This window comes from Protopterus annectens, chromosome 7.part1 (assembly GCF_019279795.1).
Source record: "Protopterus annectens isolate FY-2018-M chromosome 7.part1, PAN1.0, whole genome shotgun sequence".
Lineage (NCBI taxonomy): Eukaryota > Metazoa > Chordata > Ceratodontiformes > Protopteridae > Protopterus > Protopterus annectens.
Window position 1 is genome coordinate 71,916,478 of NC_056740.1, and position 21,460 is coordinate 71,937,937.

A 21,460-nucleotide genomic window follows, 5' to 3' on the forward strand; every position below is an offset into this window, starting at 1 on the left:
AGTGTCTAGCTCCAGCCATTGCATTTTGCAGGCAGAGAAATATTCAAATATACCCATACCTGGACGATTGTCTGATTCAGGCAGAAAAACAGGACATGCTATTAAAACATCTGCCATTCGTAAAGAAACTTCTAACCTCTCTGGGGTACACCATAAACGAAAAGAAATCTCATCTAGTACCCTGCCAACAGATTGAATTCCTGGGAGCAAGCTTGAACACAACTTCCCAGATGGCTTACCTCACGCCAGAGAAACAAGTTTGACAACCTACTTCAAACTACTGGCCACAAAGGCCCAGCTATCTGCAAGGAAAATTTTGCAAGCCCTGGGGTTCATGGCCTCTTACATTCTAGTAATTCCATATGCAAGACTGCATATGAGGAAACTACAATGGTATCTAAAAAGCCTATGGTGTCAACATTCTCATGACCTGGAATCAATGATTCCTATGCTTCCTTGTATAAAGACAGAGTTCCTTTGGTGGGCAGAGGCCTGCCACCACAACAAGGGGCTCCCTTTCAATCTACCCCCTGCCACCCAAACCCTAACAGATACATCAGACTATGCATGGGGGGCTCACTTGGCCGGGCAGTGCATTCAGGGCAAATGGAACCCGAGTCAGTTGCACCTGCATATCAACCAAAAAGAAATGTTAGCTGTACAGAATTCCCTGACAGCCTTCAAAGACCACATCCTTCCAAGACAGTTATTGGTAAAGACAGACAACACCACAGTTAAGTGGTACATAAACAAGCAGGGAGGAACCCACTTGCACCATCTCTGCAGACTAGCCATGGCTCTGTGGAACACAGCCTTGAGCTACCAACTGCACCTACAAGCTGAATTCCTGCCAGGCAAGCTAAATTCACTGGCAGACGACCTAAGCAGAAATCTCATGGACCCACATGAATGGAAACTGGAACCAAAAATATTCAACCTCTTGAGGAACAAATGTGGGACTCCAGAGACAGACCTATTTGCCTCCCCCCAGAACTACCAATTGGAAAAATTCTGCACAAGGACTCCCCACAGTCAAGCTTGGAAAGTGGATGCCCTGTCTTTTACCTGGGAACGCCTCTCGGTTTATGCCCTTCCCCCTATGCCTCTCCTCTCGAAGGTTCTGTTAAAGATCACAGGACAAACCATTGCACCAGATTGGCCCTGCCAGCACTGGTACTCCCTCTTGCACAGCATGATATGGCTGGATCCATGGCACCTACCTAAGACACCTTTCCCTGTTGTCCCAGCAGGTGGGCCAGATTCTGCACCCTCAGCTTCAAACCGTGAACCTTGCAGCCTGGCTAATTCCTTGAGCTCTCCAATAGCATCCCTCAGTAAGCAGGCGCTGGATGTCATTCCGGAAGCAAGGAGACCTAGTACTAGAAAATCCTATGCTGAAAAGTGGAAAAGATACTGTTCCTGGAGCCAGACCCAGGTTATGGGCACTGCGGTGCCCAGCTTACCTCATATTCTTCAGTACTTAACAGAAATGCTCCACAAAGGCTTATCCTTCTCGTCAATTAAAATTCATGCCTCTGCAATTTCAGCACATTATAATACTGAACCACCCCTCCTCTCTCACCCCCTGTTAAAGCAATTCCTCAGAGGGGCTAAAAATTTAAGACCCCCCCCCCCCAGGTGAGCCCTTACTCCAGCTTGGGACCTTAACTTTGTATTGGAAAAGCTCACACTCCCTCCATTTGAACCAGCTGCAACTGCAGAGTTGACATTCCTTTCTTGGGAAACAGCCCTCCTTCTAGCCATCACTTCAGCAAGAAGAGTGCCTCAATTACAGGCCCTCATGGCAGTGGAGCCCTTCATTATCTTCCATGCAGACAGGGTTTCCCTCAGGACCAATCCTTCCTTTATGCCCAAGGTGGTGTTTAGTGTGGCCTTTAATCAGTCCATTCATTTGCCTACCCTTTTCCCGAATCAACAAAACAAAGGAGAACGAATTCTGCACTCTTTGGACATGCACAGACAACTGAGATTTTATTTGGACAGGACTAAGCCTCTCAGAAAATCTGAACAGCTTCTAGTTGGCTTTGCTGCAGGGGCAGAGGGGAAGGCCATTTCAAAGCAAACCATTTCTAAATGGATAGCCCATTTGATTAATTTCTGCTATAAGCACCATGGAAAACCTACCCCACAGGGGATAAGATCACATTCCACCAGGGCTGCATCTACCTCTACAGCCTTTCTCAGAGGGGTCCTCTACCAGGCACATCCTAGAAGCTGCTACCTGGAGCTCTGTACATACCTTCACCAAGCATTACCACATGTCTATTTTTTCTAAATCCAGAGCTGGTTTTGCCACTGCAGTTTTGCAGGGCTTAATAGTTGGCACTAATGCTCTCTAACTTCCTCCTCCCTTCCTTAGCTTTGGGAATCAACCCAAATGTAATGACTGCAGCAGTGAATACACTCGAACATCTACATTTATGGTAAGTGTACACAAATGTACTTTCTTTGAAGACAGTTCTTCTGTCAGCCCTTACTTCTGCCAAACAGGTATCTGAGCTTCAAGCCTTTATGGCTGTTCCTCTTTTTTTTAGTTTTCCATAAGGACAGGATGTCCCTTTGTACTAATTCTTCTTTTATGCCCAAAGTGATGAATGAGTTGTCTCTGAAATCAGTCTATTCATTTGCCCACTTTTCTCCTTCCTTGCAATTTGCTAGTGATAAGGTTTTACATACTTTAGATATGCACAGACAACTCTCACTTTATTTGGAGAAGACCAAAGCTCTTCGCAAATCTGATCATCTTTTCATAGTTTCATAGGTAGGTAACTAGGCTATTGGCCCTAGGGCCTATATAAGCCTAACCAAAAGGTACCCTGGCTTTCGCCACCAAAGAAAATTATTTTCCTGTGCTACTGTCGAGCAGAACCACAGAATTGATCCCCGGGGTGAATTTCCTATCTCCCATCCAATCATCAAGATTTTTCTTGAAGAGTGCTAATGAGGAGCTTTGTTTGATATAGATAGGTAGTTTGTTCCAGAGTATGGGAAGTCTGCATTCATCCTAGATCTTTGGGATTGGTTGTTTCCAAACAAACTATTTCTTCTTGGATAACTAAAACAATTTCTTTTTGTTATTCTTTTCATGGCAATAGACTTATTTCTGTTAAGGCTCATTCTACTAGGGCTGTCGCTTCTTCTGGAGCTTTTTTCAAGGGTTTAGATACCAACTTTATTCTTAAGGCAGCTACCTGAACTTCTGTGCATAGTTTTACCAAACAGTATATGTTGGATGTGATATCCAGAGCTAGAGCTGGTTTTGCTAGAGCCATTCTTCACGTGTTCCTAGAATGCTCTGCTGGTCCTTCCAGCTCCCTCTCTTCTTCCTAAGCTTTTGCATTCTCACTATTATAAGGAATACTGGAACAGTGAAATGGAAGGAAATAGAATTCTGTAAAATCTTACCATAATGGTAGATGTCCTCTTCACTGTTGCAGTATTCACTCCCTCCCTCCTCCCCCTGGTTATTTTCCATTCTGGATGTGCTTACCACCTCTCTAATCTTTGGACTGGCATTCCAACTGGGGCTCTCAATTCCAAGGATGGTACGTCCGGACATCACCTGTATGCCCTATGCTGTACGTGTAAGGTGTACCCTTAGCAACTTAAAGGCTCTGGTACACTGGTCGGATGTCGGGCCACCCTTGGTAGGGCATCCCGATTGTAAGGAATAAATGCAACAGTGAGATGGAAGGACATCACACGGTACATGCACTGCCCAAGTGCCCAGCTCCAAGATTGTACATGCACTCCTTATGGGCATTCGAATTAGGGTTTTATGCCTAGAAGACGTCACCCTATACCCTTTTACTCAGTAAAAGCAGTCCCACTTTTAAGTAACAAGCTTGGAAAAATTCTTATGAAGATTAGGATCATTATCCAAACCATGCAAGCAGCAGAAAAGAACTCTAGAGGGCAGGGGCTGGATATGCCTACCTACTCTGGCATGTGACATCATGACACATACCATTTGGAGTTGTGTGAACCCACATTTAAAGACAATTACAGAAAATTCTGAATTCTGCCAAGCTGAGGCTATCAGAAGAGGTAATCTCACTGCAGATTACATTTAAAGTCAGATAAAAAATTCATACTTTCATGCAAATCTAACGGTGGAAAAGAAATGGAAGGTACATATATGATCACTCAAACCAGTGCACATACACACAAGTAGCAGATAAAAGCAGTTTGCAAACATTAATATAGTAAGCATCTGCCTTGATGACATATGTTTGTATACAACCCAACATGAAGTCAAATATGGGTGCTTAATACTTAAATCTATTGTCTTTCAGGAATGGCAGTAATAGAAGAAAAAAATGAAGTACCTTATTGTAATTCTGAGACATGTAATTGTGAGTGATGGAATTATGGAATTATGACAATAAAACAGGAAACTACAGGAGAAGAATGAATGTCAAAGAAATCGCTGTTCTCCTTTAAAGATGAGTTTTGAAGAGGGCAAACCCCATGGCACCCCTTACCTCCCCTGCTACTTACATATACTAAGTCTGGGGTCACTATACCTTGAAATACTCAGAGGTGTAACAGTCTCAGACATAGCATATGTAAGCCCGTTTTTTGCACATTCAATCTCGCTGCTCTAGAACTTGCACCTACAAGTCACAAAATCCAAAACTATTACCAGACTATAGCTATTAACATACAAATATAGTTATTAAAAATGTTTCTTTAAAGAAATAGGAATTAAAAAAAATGAAGAATTATCCAAAGCTGTACTGATGTTTCCTCAAAAGGGCAAGCAAGGACAGTACATACGGGATAATGAGGTACAGCTCTGGATGGAATAAAGCTGACTATGCTTGTGTGCACACTACTGGTAGAGTCTGTCCATCGGATGAGATGTTAAACTGAGGTCTCATCTTCTTGAGTTGGTGGTAGCTCTGGTGTATGCAAAAGATCTCACTGCATTTATCAATTCTGTGTCCTGGCCAAATTTCTTTAGTAGTATAAATACTACCTCAGGTTTTCCCCTAAAAGAGGTTACTTGCTAAGCAGGCTTAATCCAGTGGAAAAAGATAAATAAAATAAATACACATCTATGCTATCCCTAAAACAGTATCTAGAAGAGTTGAAAAGAATGTGAGATGCTACCACCCTCTGTACATGTTCCCTAGTGATGTTTTAATAACTTATAAAAATGTAAGAGCTTCCTACTGTGAAACAACACAATTGCCAACTGATCAACAGCTCTGTTTTAGATTGCCAAATTACCAACAGCTCTGCTGTAAATAAAAACATGTTTTTACTTTACTGCTAACTGATCTAAAAGCATGTTGACACTTACCCGAGGAATAGCAGCATCCGTTTCTTTACTCCTCTCTGATGGCTTTTTGTTTTCAAACATTTTAACTCTGTTAAGCACAGACTGTGGTTTCATTGCTGGATCTTCTTCCTCTTGTGAAGTATTCAAGGATGGTGGTGTGAGCTGAGGTTTATTAACAGAAGGTTGGGGCTTGTTGTGGGCTGGAGGAGGAGTAACACAATCTCTGTTGTAAGAAGAGTCATGAGCTCCTGGTCTAGCATTGTTATATCCTTGTGGAGGACCTTGTTCATGGGTTCGCAAATGTGGATCAAAATAATGCTTAGGTTCTGGAGAGTTAAGTACAGGTGGAGAAAAGTTCTGATCTGGTTCATATCTAGGATGAATGTCATAGCTTGCTGCAGGCTGCCCTTCATAGTGTGGCTGCGGCATTTTAGACATTTCAGCCTGACTGTAATTGGGCCTGTTTTCAAAGTTTAAAGGTGGCTGTTCATCATACCGTGGTTGAGGGGGCAAGTAGTTATGCTGAGGACTTCCATCAAACTGTTGCCTTACATCATGTTCTCGGAGATGTTGATTTTCATATGAAGGTCTGAACTGAAAAGGCTGGGACAATTTCTCATCATAGTTTCCCCACTGATTGTCGAAAACAGACACTGGTTCACCATAATTCAGGTGTGGATCAAAACTATGGGAAGGCTGACCTGCATAACTATTTGTAGGTTCATATTTATAAGGCAGCTGATTGTGTTCTGCATATGGCTGTTGGTCCTGATATAGAGGTTGTGGCTCATTCATTGGTGGTGGATCACTGTCATACCTCTGCCCATGTCCAACAGCAGGCTGGTTTATGCCATAATTTGGTCCTAGTGATTCCTCTACTGTGTATGGATCTCTTCTGTACATCTGAAAAAGGATAGCGATATAAGCATTTTACTAGATGCAAACGCTTCATTTTCTCAAGTTCACAATCTTAAATTAAATTTACATATTAACCTCTGTTGACCCTTTATCTGTAAAAAAAAAAAAAAAAAAAAAAAAAAAAAAACTTTACTAATGCCAAACTTAAATACATGCAAGCTAGAGATGCAGGAACATTACTTGAACCAGAACATTATTTAACTGACGACACCATGTGTGTGATACTATAAGAATAAAACAAAAGAGTGTATTTGCCATAATTTCAGACTCTTGAGTAACATTCACATGCAATACTTTTATATACCAGGGCACACATATTACAATCTAGGAATAGCAAATTTAACATGCGACACAAAGGTAGAACGAAATTTGTCTATCCCAACAAAATCCCTCATTTGATATGGTTCTATTTTCAGAAAAGGGCTACAGTATTTTCCTGGAAATAAACAGTTTAAAATACATGCCTCCAGAGTCCAGTTTTACAATATGGCATAGTATTTTCAGCCAGTAGAAAACAAAGACTGACATAAAGGTGATTCAGTGTCAAAGTAAGGGGGGGTGTCACAGCCTGAATGGTGAAACTTATCCAAGGAGCATTATAAAGCTTCAAGTAAAACACTTTTGCATTAAAAAATGTTTTTATTATTATATCTTTGTTTTCTGAGCCATTTTAATGCATTAAGACAACTACATGCATATCTTATAAAATGTTAATATATTTTTCTACAGAATAACCAAATATGGGGCTTGGCACATTAACATGAACTTGTTTAATGTTTCCCTCTTCTCAGAATGCATTTCAAGTCTCCTTTATAAGAGTCATGCTAGACATAAGGAAGTTATGCTGTCTTCCTAGTACACAGATAGAATGGCAGCAGTGAGAGTCACAGGCATCTTATACACCTTCTGCAGAAGTGCTTGCATTTTATTCCTGAATTGACCATCATACACAATTCTCTCAAGAGCATTTTAATAAGCTGAGATCAATTTTACAACTGTAGCCAAAGAAAGTTGCTAAATTACTAGGTTTTTATAAGGCTTGTCATTTTGTGTTTCTATGCTATGAGCACCCTACACTCTTCATGAGGCATCAAAGCTGGCATTGTAATCCAATACTGCAATAACCTGTTCAACTATTCACCAAATTCGTGCCCCCAGTGGTTATACTGAATGTTGGTAAATGTGCTACTGCATTTGCTATTTTTACTCAAAAGTATTTTACAAGCATAGTGCAAAAACAAACTGTTCTTGAATTTATGCTAGATTTTATTTTAATGAGGCACAAATGCCCTTCTACATTAAAATTTTCCAACTTCTGTTGCACTGCTACCCCACAACACTTTTAATAGCAGCAACTAATTTACTGACATCTGTAGGACTGACTGACTATGCAAGACTGTCCTTTGACAAAGAGAATTACATAGTTCCCTACATCTGTTGTATAGCATGTTGAGACAAATTCCTCTGCCAAAGTATGTGGGACTTAAAAACAAGAAAAAAAAATGTGTGGGCTTTCCTTTCCTCCAATTCCAAGGCAAGGAAACGAAAATTTCATTAAGTAAAAGGTTTCGGATACCAAAACAACACTGGAGCCATATTGTAGGGAGAAAACCAATCTAAAGATTGAGAAACTGTAGGAAAGGGCAGACTTTTCCTTTAAGGATGCCAAAAGTGGGCTCCTACAAGAAAAAATGCCATTGGGAATTCTAAGGAAAAAGTACAACAATTGTCATGGACAGCCACGAATGAGGTTTCTCAAAAATAAAATCAAGCTCACACCATGGAAATAGCAGAGGAGAGTAAAACAAAAAATGCAGCAAAAAGGTGGGCATTTTCCTAGTGAAGTCAGGATAGACTGAACCTGAAAAAAATCTGCTATACACAACACACAATCTAAAAAAGTTCACTGGATAAAGGCTGTTCAGTTTAAGCAAGTAACTGAGAAGGGTGAACATCTAATCAACTTACCTAATATGGTTTTCAGCCTTGACCTTTAAAAAGGAAGAGTAAATCTTATACCAAAGGTTTGTAGAGCATGCTTCTAGTTTCTCAAATGGGCAGAACAGATACCACTAATGAGTAGTGAGAAGACATGAAACTTTGACTCAACCTTTGAAGAAATTAATGTAGTACCACAATTCTTGAGAAACACTTGCAATGTAGTTCAATACTGGAAACTTATAGACACAGCAAGCAAAGATAAATCCTTCCAAAAAAACTTATTTTAATTGGCTAAAAACCACCTCACAGCCCACTAGTCCACTGCTCCTCACCAAGAAACCTGCTACACTGTATACAATCCCACCAGCTCAACTCTATGGTCAGTCAGGGTTCAGTGCTGGGTCTGCTTTTGTTTCGTATTTACTTCTCTGACCTACAGACTATAAACCAAGAACTATGGCTAACCAAGTATGCAGATGACTGCAAACTAGGACTCACTGTCAATCCCCATTTTGACAAAGCGTCCCTTCAGAAGGGGCTTACACTTATAAATCCATGGTATATTGAAAATTGGCTTAAATGCTAAAAGAAAATGCAACATAATTTTCATTTTATTTTATTTATCCTTTGTTGACCAGTTTACTCCAACAAGGATAGTTACCTCTTTCCAGTGGAGACCAGAGGTGATATTTATACTACTAGAGGAAATCTGGCCAAGGCATCAGGGAACTTCCCTTACTCAATGTTTTCATAATTGTGAAAGAGCTAGCCACAATTATGTATGCTCATCTCAATCCTAGCGCAGTGGCAGCTGGGAGGACAGTGTGTGAAATGGAACAGCTGACAAAGACAGAAGAGGAAAATGCCAGCTTGCTGAAGATTTAGAGACAGCATTTCAGGCTTATTTGTTTGCCAAACCAGAATCAATGCGAAAAGAAGTAGGTGTGGTTACAACCTTCCAATCAGGAGGGTTGTGGGTTGATATACTGCTGCAGAGGAAACGGGAAAGTGGCGTTGTATTGTAGATAGAAATAATGGATAAAATTCAGAATGAAGTGTGGAGTAAATTAAAAAGAGGGACGTGGAACAGAACAGAATCTTATGGTGATACAGCTGGGAATAGCCAAGGACAGAAAGAAAAAAAAAAGAGGATGGCCTGAAAAGAAAGTATGTGGTGAGAATACAAAGTAAAAAGAATATCAGATTAAACAGACAACAAGGTATAGGACTCCATTGTTTTACCTCTTGGTGTTAAAGGTACAAGAGATAAGAGTTTTATTTTGATAGAAAGACTTTGTTACATTATTTTTGAGACTTTTCAGGGAATGGAATTTTTTTTGCATGAAGAGAGACAAAAATGATAATCCATGAAATAATTAGCTTTTTTTAGGGGGGGGATTCATATACAAGTTCGTAAAGAAGTAGAAACTGGGACTAAAATGTTTGTAAAAAGGTGATGGACATTTCAATAGTTTATGACAATAGAGGTTTATTGACTGGGGATGGGATTGTAATCCTGTTTCGAAAATGGAAATGGAAAAGACTGTCCACATTCCAAGTGTTATAAATTTGGTAAAAGAGGTGTAGTAAAATACTGGGGACAGCCAAAGCAATGCTTTTTGTGAGAAAGGAGGGCATTTTGTGAATAATTGTGATAAAAATGTTAAATATGTGGGAAAACAGGACATGATACAAAAAATGTGAACTAGAATGTTATACATGCAAACAATCTGGGCATTTATGGATGGACTATAAAATAGAGGTTAATAGCAAAAAAACCCCCAGAGATGATAAACTGAGAAAGAACTGGAAATTAAAATTGAAGACCATCTGGAAATAAAAGAACAAGACAGAGAAGAGGTAGAAACAGTCAGAAATTAGCTGTGATAAAGATCTAGACTTGAAAACAGTAAAAGGAAAAAAGTTATATCAGAAGAGTAGTGAAAGGAAGGAAAAGTTTAAAGGAATACATTTTAAAGAAAAAATAAGGGAAACGGGTAATGAAAATTAAAAAAAAAAAAAAAAGGTAAATAATTTCTCTTGAATTAAGGAAAATGGAGAGCAATAACTTAATCCTTCCAGTAAATGTAAACAGTATTAAAATATAAGAATAGGAATTTTAGAATGGTGTAAAAATGTGACATATAAATAATTGTATTCAAAGACACAAGATGTTTAATAAAGGAAAAAACATGCAAACAGAAAAAACATGGGATGGAAATATAGCATGTACTTTGGGAAATGAACTGTTAAGGAAAAGCTGAATTATGTAGAAAAACAGTAAATATATTAGATGTAACAACTATTAGGAATAGTAAGACTTATTGATGCAAGATGGCAAGAAAGAAATGTACACAATTGTAGCTTTATATGCATATGTTATATGTAGAGAAATGGAGAGTTTATTTCAACAATTATTAGATTATGTAGAAGCATAATAACAGCTTTTAACTGTAATTTAAGACCCATAAAGGAAAAGAAAAGAATGGATATAAGTAAAATGTTTAAAGTTATGGAATTAGTTATTTGGAAAAGAAAGTTCTGGACATACACAGGAGTTCTTAAATCCAACATAGATTATTTTGTAATATCTGATGGATTAAGGACAGTAGAATGGAGATAAATGAAAATAAAGAACATATAAAGATAGCAAAAAATGGATAAAAAGAATAAATGAGAAAGGAATGAAAAGGGAAAAGAAGACATCATACAATTATGAAGAAATCATATTACTATGAAAACATTTTATGGCAAATGGTCAAAACGGTGGATTGTATTTAAAAAAATACATGAAAAGTTTTTTTAAATGGCAAAGATGAAGCAGAAGAACAGAAAACAAAAAAAGGTAGTAATTTATAGAAATGAGTTTAAAAAGTTAAAAAAGAATGACAGTATATGAAAGAAAAAATGTATATAAAAATATGAAAAGATCAAAAATGTTAAATAAAAATATTTACTACAATGAAAAATGGAAAAAGTGTGAGCATGTTTGGTTAAAACTGTGAAAGAAGACAGAAGTATAATGAGAGGGATAAAAAAGAAAGGAGAGAGCAAGAAATCAAAAACAGATAGTGGAAACCATAGTTCATTATGTGGAAGAAATGTTTAAAGAAAAAAGATTGCAATAAAATATGGAAAGTAAAACGTTTTTCAGATCAAGTAAATAAGGAAACTGAGAAAGAGATTACCATGTATGAATTAGATAAAGTTCTTAGACAAAGTAAATATAGATTCAGCATCAGGTCCAGATGGAATAGGACATGAAATGTATAACAATTAATGGGATGTCAGAAAGAATACTTGTTACACGTTTTAAATGAATTAATTAAAAAAACCCTTGCTGATGCAAAAACAAAATGAAAATCAAGAGAAACCAAAAACTGAAGGTACCAATGTAGATCAAGTCATATATCCAATGCGACAACAAATATAGTAGTCCAATGTAGTAAAATCACACAAGTTTAATGGTAAGCGCTTTCACAATACAACTAAGGATTGCTTCATCAGACAACTGAATAAAAATACTTATCAGATTTTAAATAAGTCCTAGTACAAATACACCAATCAAAATGCGCTGTTCACAAAGGACCCTCCCCCTCATGTAACAAGTCAATTAGTCCGTACTCATAAAACGTGCCCAACCAAATAATAAAAAAATGTATAAAATATGTAAATAACATATTACATATATAAAACAGAAAATATACATTTTGTAAAGGAAACATAGTGCAATTTGAGCATGTTTAAAGAGTGCACTCAAGGGTAAATGCATCACCTAAGGGGGCGAGTTTTGAGTATCGGTTTCAAGGGCACGGAATCATTAAGACCCAGTCCCCTATGAGCTCCCAGTCTCAATATCCATTCTATCTCGGTGCATTCCGTCCTATTAACAAGGTCCCCTTGTCTAACATCTAACCTTTGTATGTGTAGAACTTGAAAAACAAAGGTATGCTCATCACCCTTGGCCATAGTATGTTTGGCCAAGGCACTATAATATAATCTTTTTCTGATACAATATACATGGTCGCGTATACGTTCCCTGAGCCTTCTGTTGGTCTTACCTACAGAGTAACTAAAGCAGACCACACAATGGGCCAAATATACCACATTGGAGGTGTTACAGTCCGCTCGTGCCCACAGTTCCCAAAGATATCCTGTTTCTGGGTGCCTAAAAAATCTAGATTGATCTATGAAAGGACAATGGGCACAAGACCCACACTTGCATGTTCCAAACGATCAATCTGCAAGGTGGCCTGGTCTCTAGGATAATAGAGTTGTTGTTTGAGACTTCTCATGTTTTTAAAAGCAAACTTGGGTCTATTTCCCACTAATTCCCTTGTCTTGTCATCCACTAATAAAATATACCAGTTCTTCTCTATTAAATCTTTATACCATGCAAAATTGGCAGCATAGGGTATAACCATGGGCACCAAACCCGCCCGAACACAGTCACTAGCTATGTGATCAACAGCCAATGGTAGAGGGGAAAAATAAGGTTGGCTCTACATTTCCTCTCCTGTTGAACCTTGGAGCATGCTCTTTCTACATCTCGTTCACATCTAGGTAGTCAATACTACTAACAGAATAGTTGATAGTAAATTTCAGAAAGCTTTCTGTGTTGTTAATATGGTTGTAAAACATATTCAAACTTTGCTCGTCACCTTGCCAACCAATAAAGGGATCATCCACAAACCGTGTAAAAAATATGATGTGTGGATTATCTACCAGATGTTCTTGTTCCCACTCCACCATTACCAGATTGGCATAAGTGCTGGCGCAGCTGGTGCCCATGGCTACCCCCGCTTTCTGCCAGTAGCAGGTATCCTCAAACAAGAAAAGGTTATGTTCTAAAACCAACTCAAGAAGTAAACAAAAAAAAAAATCTATCTTCTCCATTGTAAACTTTCCTTGTTTAATCAAAAGGGATTTAACCTTAGCTATCCCCTGGTCGTTGGGTATGCTAGTAAAAAGGGAGACCACATCAAGTGTTGCTAACATTTTTAACTCAACAGGTTTCAATTCTTGAACAACTTTGTACAAGTCCCTAAGAAAATGCTCAGTGTCCTTTAATACTTGTGGAAAGTCAAGCAAAACTCTCCTCAATTCATGTTCCAAATAAATGGAAATCGGCTCAGTTAGCCACCCAGCACCCACAACAAAACAGGATATCTTTGGGAAATGAGGGTACGAGGGGACTGTAACACCTCCAATGTGGTATATTTGGCCCATTGTGTGGTCTGCTTTAGTTACTCTGTAGGTAAGACCAACAGGAGGCTCAAGGAACGTATACGTGACCATGTATATTGTACCAGAAAAAGATTGGATTATAGTGCCTTGGCCAAACATACTATGGCCAAGGGTGATGAGCATACCTTTGTTTTTCAAGTTCTACATATACAAAGGTTAGATGTTAGACAAGGGGACCTTGTTAATAGGACGGAATGCGCCAAGATAGAATGGATATTGAGACTGGGAGCTCATAGGGGACTGGGTCTTAATGATTCTGTGCCCTTGAAACCGATACCCAAAACTCGCCCCCTTAGGTAATGCATTTACCCTTGAGTGCACTATTTAAACATGCTTCCTTTACAAAATGTATATCTTGTGTTTTATATATGTAATATGTTATTTACATATTTTATATATTTTTTTATTATTTGGCTGGACACGTTTTATGAGTAAGGACTAACTGACTTGTTACATGGGGGGGGTCGGTCTTTTGTGAACAACGCATTCTGACTGGTGCATTTGTATTAGGATTTGTTTAAAATCTGATCAGTATTTTTATTCAGTTGTCTGATGAAGCAATCCTTAGTTGTATTGTGAAAGCACTTACCATTAAACTTTACTTGTGTGATTTTACTACACTGGACTACTATATTTGTTGTCGCATTGGATATATGACTTGATCTACATTGGTACCTTCAGTTTTTGGCTTCTCTTGATTTTCGTTGGGTTTTTGCATCAGCAAGGGTTTTTTTTAATTAATTTATTCAACTCCTGAGGGGATGGCTGAAGGTACTACCATTCATAGCGTCATAGACAAAAGCCTTGACAATCGGTTGATAGGGGTATTGACTGAGTATGCTAACCCCTTAATTAACTGTGCATATCTTGATGTTGAGAACGAGACTGCTTCAAAGCAAGGTAATGAATATAATATCTATACACTCAAAAAAACATTGAGAACGATATGTATAGATTTAAGCGTTTATAGTGTCAGCGATACCATCTAGAGGCATGTTTAGACAAAGAAGTTGTACCAAGGGGTTTGCATGTACTAAACATGCCGACCTATGGAAATGCTTACCCTGCCTTGTTAACTGCTTGGCAGAAAATCAACTTAGAGACCAGCAAGTCTTATTTAAAATTACTTGTTGGTTTTTTTCTGCCCATTAAGAGAGAATTGAACAGTAAAATAATACAACAGCAAGAATTGATTGTGTTGAGTGGTGAGGGGCCAGCTGATCTACTTAGGAATGAACTAACTGATCGGATTTCTCAGATATGAGAATAAACTTTTGGAACAGAAAAAGTTAAGAAGGGATTTTGCGGATTTTTCCAACCGGCAGATATTTGTGTGGCCAAGAAACAGTGTAACTAAAGAAAATGCATTACAAGAGGGTTCCACCAATGAGGTTGTATTAGGGCAGCATTCCATCAACGTTGTGAGGGAAGGGCGTTCCAGTACTGACTTTGAAGCTGGGATTCCCTCAGTGAATACCTTAGAACTGTGTTGCCGTTGTTGGTAACACTAGCGAGGTCACAGTTAATTTGCAAAATGAAGGGGCTTTTTTTATCGCCTAAGAGTACAGAAATGGTATACTCTACGTACTCTACACCTAAGGAGGTGTTTGGGGGGAATAACGCACAGGATACATCCAATACTGTTACTTCTAATCCTGTGGTTAGAAGGAAAATCATTTCAGAGCCTAAGGGTTTGGTTGAACCAAATTTTCCACTACCCTTCCGTTGAGGAAGGAAGAGATCGTTCGACCAGGAGTTTCAAAAGACAAATTTGAAACACAATGAAGCACCAACCAACATGCAGCCACGCACTTTAAAGAAGATGTGGGGGTATACTCAAGGGGACTAGTATGGAACATTGCAGACTATACCCTTAGTGAAGCTGAAGTGATGCTTTTAAATAAAGGTTTGAATTTTATTCCTTCCATGGACATTAATGTTAGTGACTTATTAATAGCTATACGTCTATATGTACGTAATGTAGCTTTGAAACAGCAGTTTTCTGAATGTGTATCTGTTCATGAAAACAAAGTACACAAGAAAAAAAGTACATATGTACCTGTTTTGCCTGCAAACTTAGAAATGTTTTTGAAGGCATGTGAGAAAGATGTATATGCTACAAATTTTATAAGTAACGTTGTTACTAACAATTTAACAGCATTAGAAAGGCAAACTATGAAAGATTTACAATATAACCAGCAGATAGTCATTCGTCGTGCCCATAAGGGAGGGCATGTGGTGATTTTGAATTCAGAGTACTATTTATTCATGATGCGTGAATTGTTAAATGATGACAATATATATGAAAAAGTAGACTTGGAAAAAATAGATAGTATGTCCAGAGAAATTTTAAACACCTTATTGGAAAGTAAGATCATGGGGTTGATAGACAACACTTTATTTCAATATTTATGGGTGGAAAAAGTACAGTGGTGTACCTACCAAAGCCTGCTCTGGATTTAGAGCAAAGCGGCCAGTGGTAGTGCTTAGTGCTTAGTAAAAGTGTGCACTGAAGTCCAAGTTGCAGCCTCCAAAATTTCCTTGGTTGGCACTCCTCTGAGGAAGGCTGCTGAGGTGGCTGATGCTCTGGTAGAATGTGGTCTAATGCCCTTAGGCATTGATTTACCATGTTGTGAATAGCAGAAACGAATGCAGTGTCCTATCCATTTTGAAATAGTCTGCTTTGAGATAGCCTTTCCTTGTGATCCTGCAGCATATGCCACTAAAAGTTGCTCAGTCTTTCTGAAAGCTTTAGTTTTGTCCAAGTAGAAGCGTAGCTGTCTGTATATGTCCAAAGAATGCAGAAGTCTCTCCCCTTTATTCTGCGGGTTTGGGTAAAAAAGTAGGCAAATGAATGGTTTGGTTAAGAGCCACACAGGACACTACCTTAGGCATAAATGTTGGGTTTGTCCTTAGAGAAACCCTGTCCGGATAGAAGATAATAAAAGGTTCCACAGCCATTAATGCCTGTAACTCTGAGACTCTTCTTGCTGAAGTTATTGCTAGGAGCAGAGCTGTTTTCCATGATTAGAATTTTATATCAGCTGTATTGGCTGGCTCAAAAGGAGGCAGTGTGAGTTCTTCCAAGACAAAATTGAGGTCCCATGCAGGTATTGGTGCTTTCCTTGGAGGTCTTATGTTTTTGGCCCCCCTGAGGAACTGCCTAAGCAATGGATATGAAAAAATAGGTGGGTCTGTATTGTAATGAGCTGAAATGGCAGACGCATGGATATTAATTGATGAGAAGGATAGGCCTTTATCCAGCATCTCAGTTAGATATTGTAAAATCTGAGGAACATTTGGAACAAGCGTGTCAATTCCTTGTGCCTGGTTCCAAGCACAGAATCTCTTCCATTTTTCTGCATAAGATTTTCTGTTGCTGGGCCTCCTGGCCTCCAAAATGACATCCATAACCGCTTTAGAGAGAGGAGTATTCTGAATGGTTACAGTATCCGCCATGCAGCTAGATTTAGAGTTTTGAGTTGGCTGTGCAGGATCTGATTGTTCTGTTGGGTCAGTAAATGAGGAATTTTAAACAATGTCCAGGCTGGGCCTTGGGACAAGCTCCTTAGGATTGGGTACAAGTGTTGGCGTGGCCAATCCGGGACAATCAGAATAATTTGTGGCTTCTCTTGTCTGATCTTCAGGAGTATCTTGGGGAGGAGAGGCAGTGGAGGAAAGGCATATACTGTAAGGTTGTTCCAGCTGAATGACAGGGCATCCACTTTCCATGCTTGTTTGTGATAAGTCCTTGTGCAGAATCTCTGAAGTTGGCAGTTGTGAGGGGAGGCAAAAAGATCTATGTCTGGGCGTCCCCATTTCCTTGTAATCATGCTGAAGATTTGTGGATCTAGTTTCCACTCGTGAGGGTCCATGAGGTTTTTGCTTAGTTCGTCTGCCAGAGCATTTGTTTTTCCTGGCAGGAATTGTGCTTGCAGGTGTACTTGGTAAGTCAATGCTGTGTTCCACAAAATCATGGCTTGTCTGCAGAGGGGTAGGAATGTGCCCCCCTGCTTGTTTATGTACCACATGACTGTGGTGTTGTCCGTCTTTATCAGCAGCTGTCCTGGATGAAGTAGGTCCATGAAGGCTGTCAGGGCATTTTGTACAGCTAGCATCTCTTTTTGATTGATGTGTAGATGCCTTTGGCTTGGGGGCCATGTGCCCTGAATACATTTTCTTGCCATGTGGGCCCCCCAGGCATAATCTGATGCATCTGTTGTTAGTGTTTGCCTGGCTGTGGGTAAAGTGAATGGCTGTCCCTTGCTGTGGTGACAGGCCTGTGCCCACCATCGAAGGGAATGAGGGAAATTAATGATTCCAGGCTGTGGAAATGTTGAGTCCAAACACTTTTTAAGTACCATTGTAGTTTCCTTATATGCAGACTTGCATATGGAGTTAGCAGAATGCAGGAGGCCATGTAGCCCAGAGCCTGCAGAATTTTTCTTAGATAACTGGGTCTTTGTTGCCATGTTTTCGAAGTAAGAAGTCAGATGCCTTTGTTTGTCTGGCGTGAGATAAGCCATTTGGGGCAGTTGTATTTAAGCTTGCACCCAGGAATATTATCTCTTGTGAGGGTACTAGTTTTGATTTCTTTTCATTTACTGTGTACCCTAGGCAAATTAGTAATCTTTCTACAAATGCCAGATGCTTTAGTAGAATGTCTTTGGCCTCTGCTTGAATAAGGCAGTCGTCCAAGTAGGGATATATTTGAATTCCTCTTTGTCTGCAAAATGCAATTACTGGTGCCAGGCATTTTGTGAAGACCCTGGACGCAGTAGATAAGCCAAAGGGCAGTACAGAGAATTGGTAGTGCATTGAGCCAGCTATGAATATGAGGTATCTTCTGCAAGATTGTCTGATTAGGACATGCAGGTATGCCTCTGAGGTCCAAAGTTACAAGCCAAGCCTTTTTGCCCAGCATGGGCAGAAGCTGCTGCAGAGTCAACATTTTGAATTTTGGAACGTCCAGAAAAGTATTTAGAATAGACAGGTTCAGAATCGGTCTCCATGCTTTATCCTTTCTTGGTACTAAGAAAAGTCTTGAGTAAAATCCTTGTCTCTGCTCTTCTTGTGGCACTGGCTAAATAGCCCTCATGTCCATGAGAGATGAAACTTGGTTTTGTACCTCTGCCCATTGATTGTGTGACAGGTCTGGCATAGCTTTTGCCTTTGGAAGGGTGTGAAAGTGGAACCTGTAGCCCTGAGAGACTATATTTAAGACCCATTTGTCCTGGGTAATCATGTGCCAATTTTGTGAAAAAAAGTGCTAGTTTTCCCCCTAAGGGTGCTGCCAAAAGATAAATGCTTGGCACTGGCAGAGGGAAGTCATTGGGACGGTTTCCTATATGGCTGTGATTTGTCTTCTCCGCTTTTGGAGGTAGAAGCACCCCCACTGTTTGGGCCTGTATGAGCCCTGGGGCTGTTTTCTACCTCTGGGGCATCTGTATCTGCCTCTTTGTGGCCTGTCTGACACGGCAAAGGACCAATTCTTAGAAGGCCAGTTCCTGCTAAATCTGGGTGGCTGCACCTGTAAGAAATCCTTCACTGTCTGCATAGATTTAGCTTTATCCTCCATTTTCTTTAACACCACTTCTGCCTTAACACCAAACAAAGTATCATGCGGTAATGCAGCATCCAATAAATTTGCTTTAACATGATCAGGCAGAATCTGTTCCTTTAACTAAGCATGCCTTCTAATGACCGAGCCTGTTACTGCGGCCTTGCAAGAGGCCTCCAGTGAATCATAACCACATTGCAAAGTATGTTTTCCCACTTGTTCAGCTGCATGCAATAAATCCTGCAATTCCTTGTTCTCAGCACATTCAGAATTTATCAACATTTTCTGTTTTAACAGAGACATTAAATATTGCTGATATTTAAGCATATGAAACTGACAATGTAAAGCCCTTACAGCCAATGTAGCAGAAGTGTAAACTTTCCCCCCCATCTGTCCAGTGCCCTAGAATCTCTATCTGAGGGGACAGGGTTTTTTGCAGTAGCAGCCTTGACCCCTTTGGGACCTTGTGAAATAGTTTCTGGGTCAGCAGCAGGGTTTTTATATAGAAATTTATGAGAATCTGGAACCCTGTAGTATTTGTCTGCCTTAACAGGTGCAGGAGGTAAAGAGTCGTGAGACAGGCCGGACTCTGAAAATACATAATCTACAATGTCTAGAACAGGAGGAATAGCAAGAGGTCTGTGCTGAGGTAGTAAAAGAAAGTCTCCTAGCCTTTTCTTAGAATCTGAATAATCTTGGCTCTCCCAGTGGAAATGCTCCCTCATGGTATGCAAGGTTTCCCCAAATGAGTAATCCTCAGGAGGAGAAGCTGAAGGAATAGATTCTTCAGCATCAGAATCCTCATAGGGAGGAATAGAGTATCCCTGTTCTGAAGAGGAGTCAGAGGAAATGGAAACCTCATCAGAGGAATCATATTCAGTGCCTTGTCAAGGCCTCTTATCAGGAGGGGGATGGGAACCCGATCTAAGTAATTAGGTCTTCGGCCATTATGAGCATCTGTTTCTTAGGCATGAAAGTCTGTCCTGGAGAGTGCTGTACTTGTTTCATTGTCTTTGTCTTTGATGCTGAAGCTGGCTTGATATAAAGCTGTGTAGGTCTGAAAACACCCTCAGAAGCCGATGCCTGCTCAGCGGCTCTGGACTCATCTGAGGGATTAGTTTCCGAATGGCCAATACCTTGAGTATCCAGAGGCCTAGCTGTCTCCAAGTGGGAGCCAGAGGCGGCCTGTGGCTCTGAGGTAGCAGGTGTCAGGGGCTGTGAAAGCGCCTCAATGAGAACCGGCGACTGGCCTAGAAGAGGCTTCATCATCGGTTTTGGACCTCGGATGCCTGTCCTTTTCTTTTTCCTTGTGCTTTTTATGAACTCTGGTCATCGGCTGTTCCGACGGCATTATGTAGTTAAACCTTCGGCCAAAGTAATGAAAAGCAAATTCGTACAGACGCTTAATAGTGCATTGGTTAAATCTAGCACAAAACTGACAACTAGCAACGTCGTGGTCAGGGCCTAGGCAAGGAATACAGTAAGAGTGAAAATCCTTATGAGGTATTTGCTTCCCACAAGAAATACAATTGTTAACTTTTTCTGACATCGGTCTGGAGCAAGAAAAAAGTTTCCCCAACGGAGTACTTAGCTTTATAGAAGACTTCGGATCTGAAATTCAATTTCGAAAATCTCAGGTGTCGGCCGACCGGCACTTGCGAACTGCTTTTGCTTCGGGCACCACGCGGCAAGAGAGACGAAAGAAAATGGTGTCGGCTGCATCTTTTATACCCCTGGCGCACTGACGTCAGGGAAGAGGCGACAGCAACCGACGCCGGACCAAGACTTTGGAATTCAGTCCGACTGCGGGTGTCCTGCCAGCAGGATAACCCAAGTGTAATGACTACAACAGTGAAACACGATGAACATCCCTTGATTCCCCGTTTACATGGCCTACCTAAAATACATAAAGACTCTCAGAAACCTAAATTTAGACCAAATGTGGCGGGTGCTGGGTGGCTAACTGAGCAGATTTCCATTTATTTGGAACATGAATTGAGGAGAGTTTTGCTTGACTTTCCACAAGTATTAAAGGACACTGAGCGTTTTCTTAGGGACTTGTACAAAGTTATTCAAGAACTGAAACCTGCTGAGTTAAAAATGTTAGCAACACTTGATGTGGTCTCCCCTTTTTACTAGCATACCCAACAACCAGGGGATAGCTAAGGTTAAATCCGTTTTGATTAAACAAGGAAAGTTTACAATGGGGAAGATAGATTTTTTATGTTTACTTCTTGAGTTGGTTTTAGAACATAACCTTTTCTTGTTTGAGGATACCTGCTACTGGCAGAAAGCGGGGCTAGCCATGGGCACCAGCTGCGCCAACACTTACGCCAATCTGGTAATGGTGGAGTGGGAACAAGAACATCTGGTAGATAATCCACACATCGTATTTTATAGACGGTTTGTGGATCGTCTCTTTATTGGTTGGCAAGGTGAAGAGCAAAGTTTGAATATGTTTTACAACCATATTAACCACACAGAAA

General features: G+C 39.9%; 1 protein-coding gene across 7 annotated transcripts in view; it reads right to left on the reverse strand.

The window, feature by feature from the left end:
- TJP1 (tight junction protein 1) overlaps nucleotides 1-21,460 on the reverse strand; it is a 2,268,071-nt gene that overhangs the window by 758,116 nt on the left and 1,488,495 nt on the right. For all 7 annotated transcript variants that reach the window (XM_044078564.1, XM_044078565.1, XM_044078562.1 and 4 more), the window contains exon 19: nucleotides 5,330-6,211. In XM_044078564.1, the coding sequence (XP_043934499.1) occupies nucleotides 5,330-6,211 (882 nt within the window). The remainder of the gene's footprint in view (nucleotides 1-5,329; nucleotides 6,212-21,460) is intronic.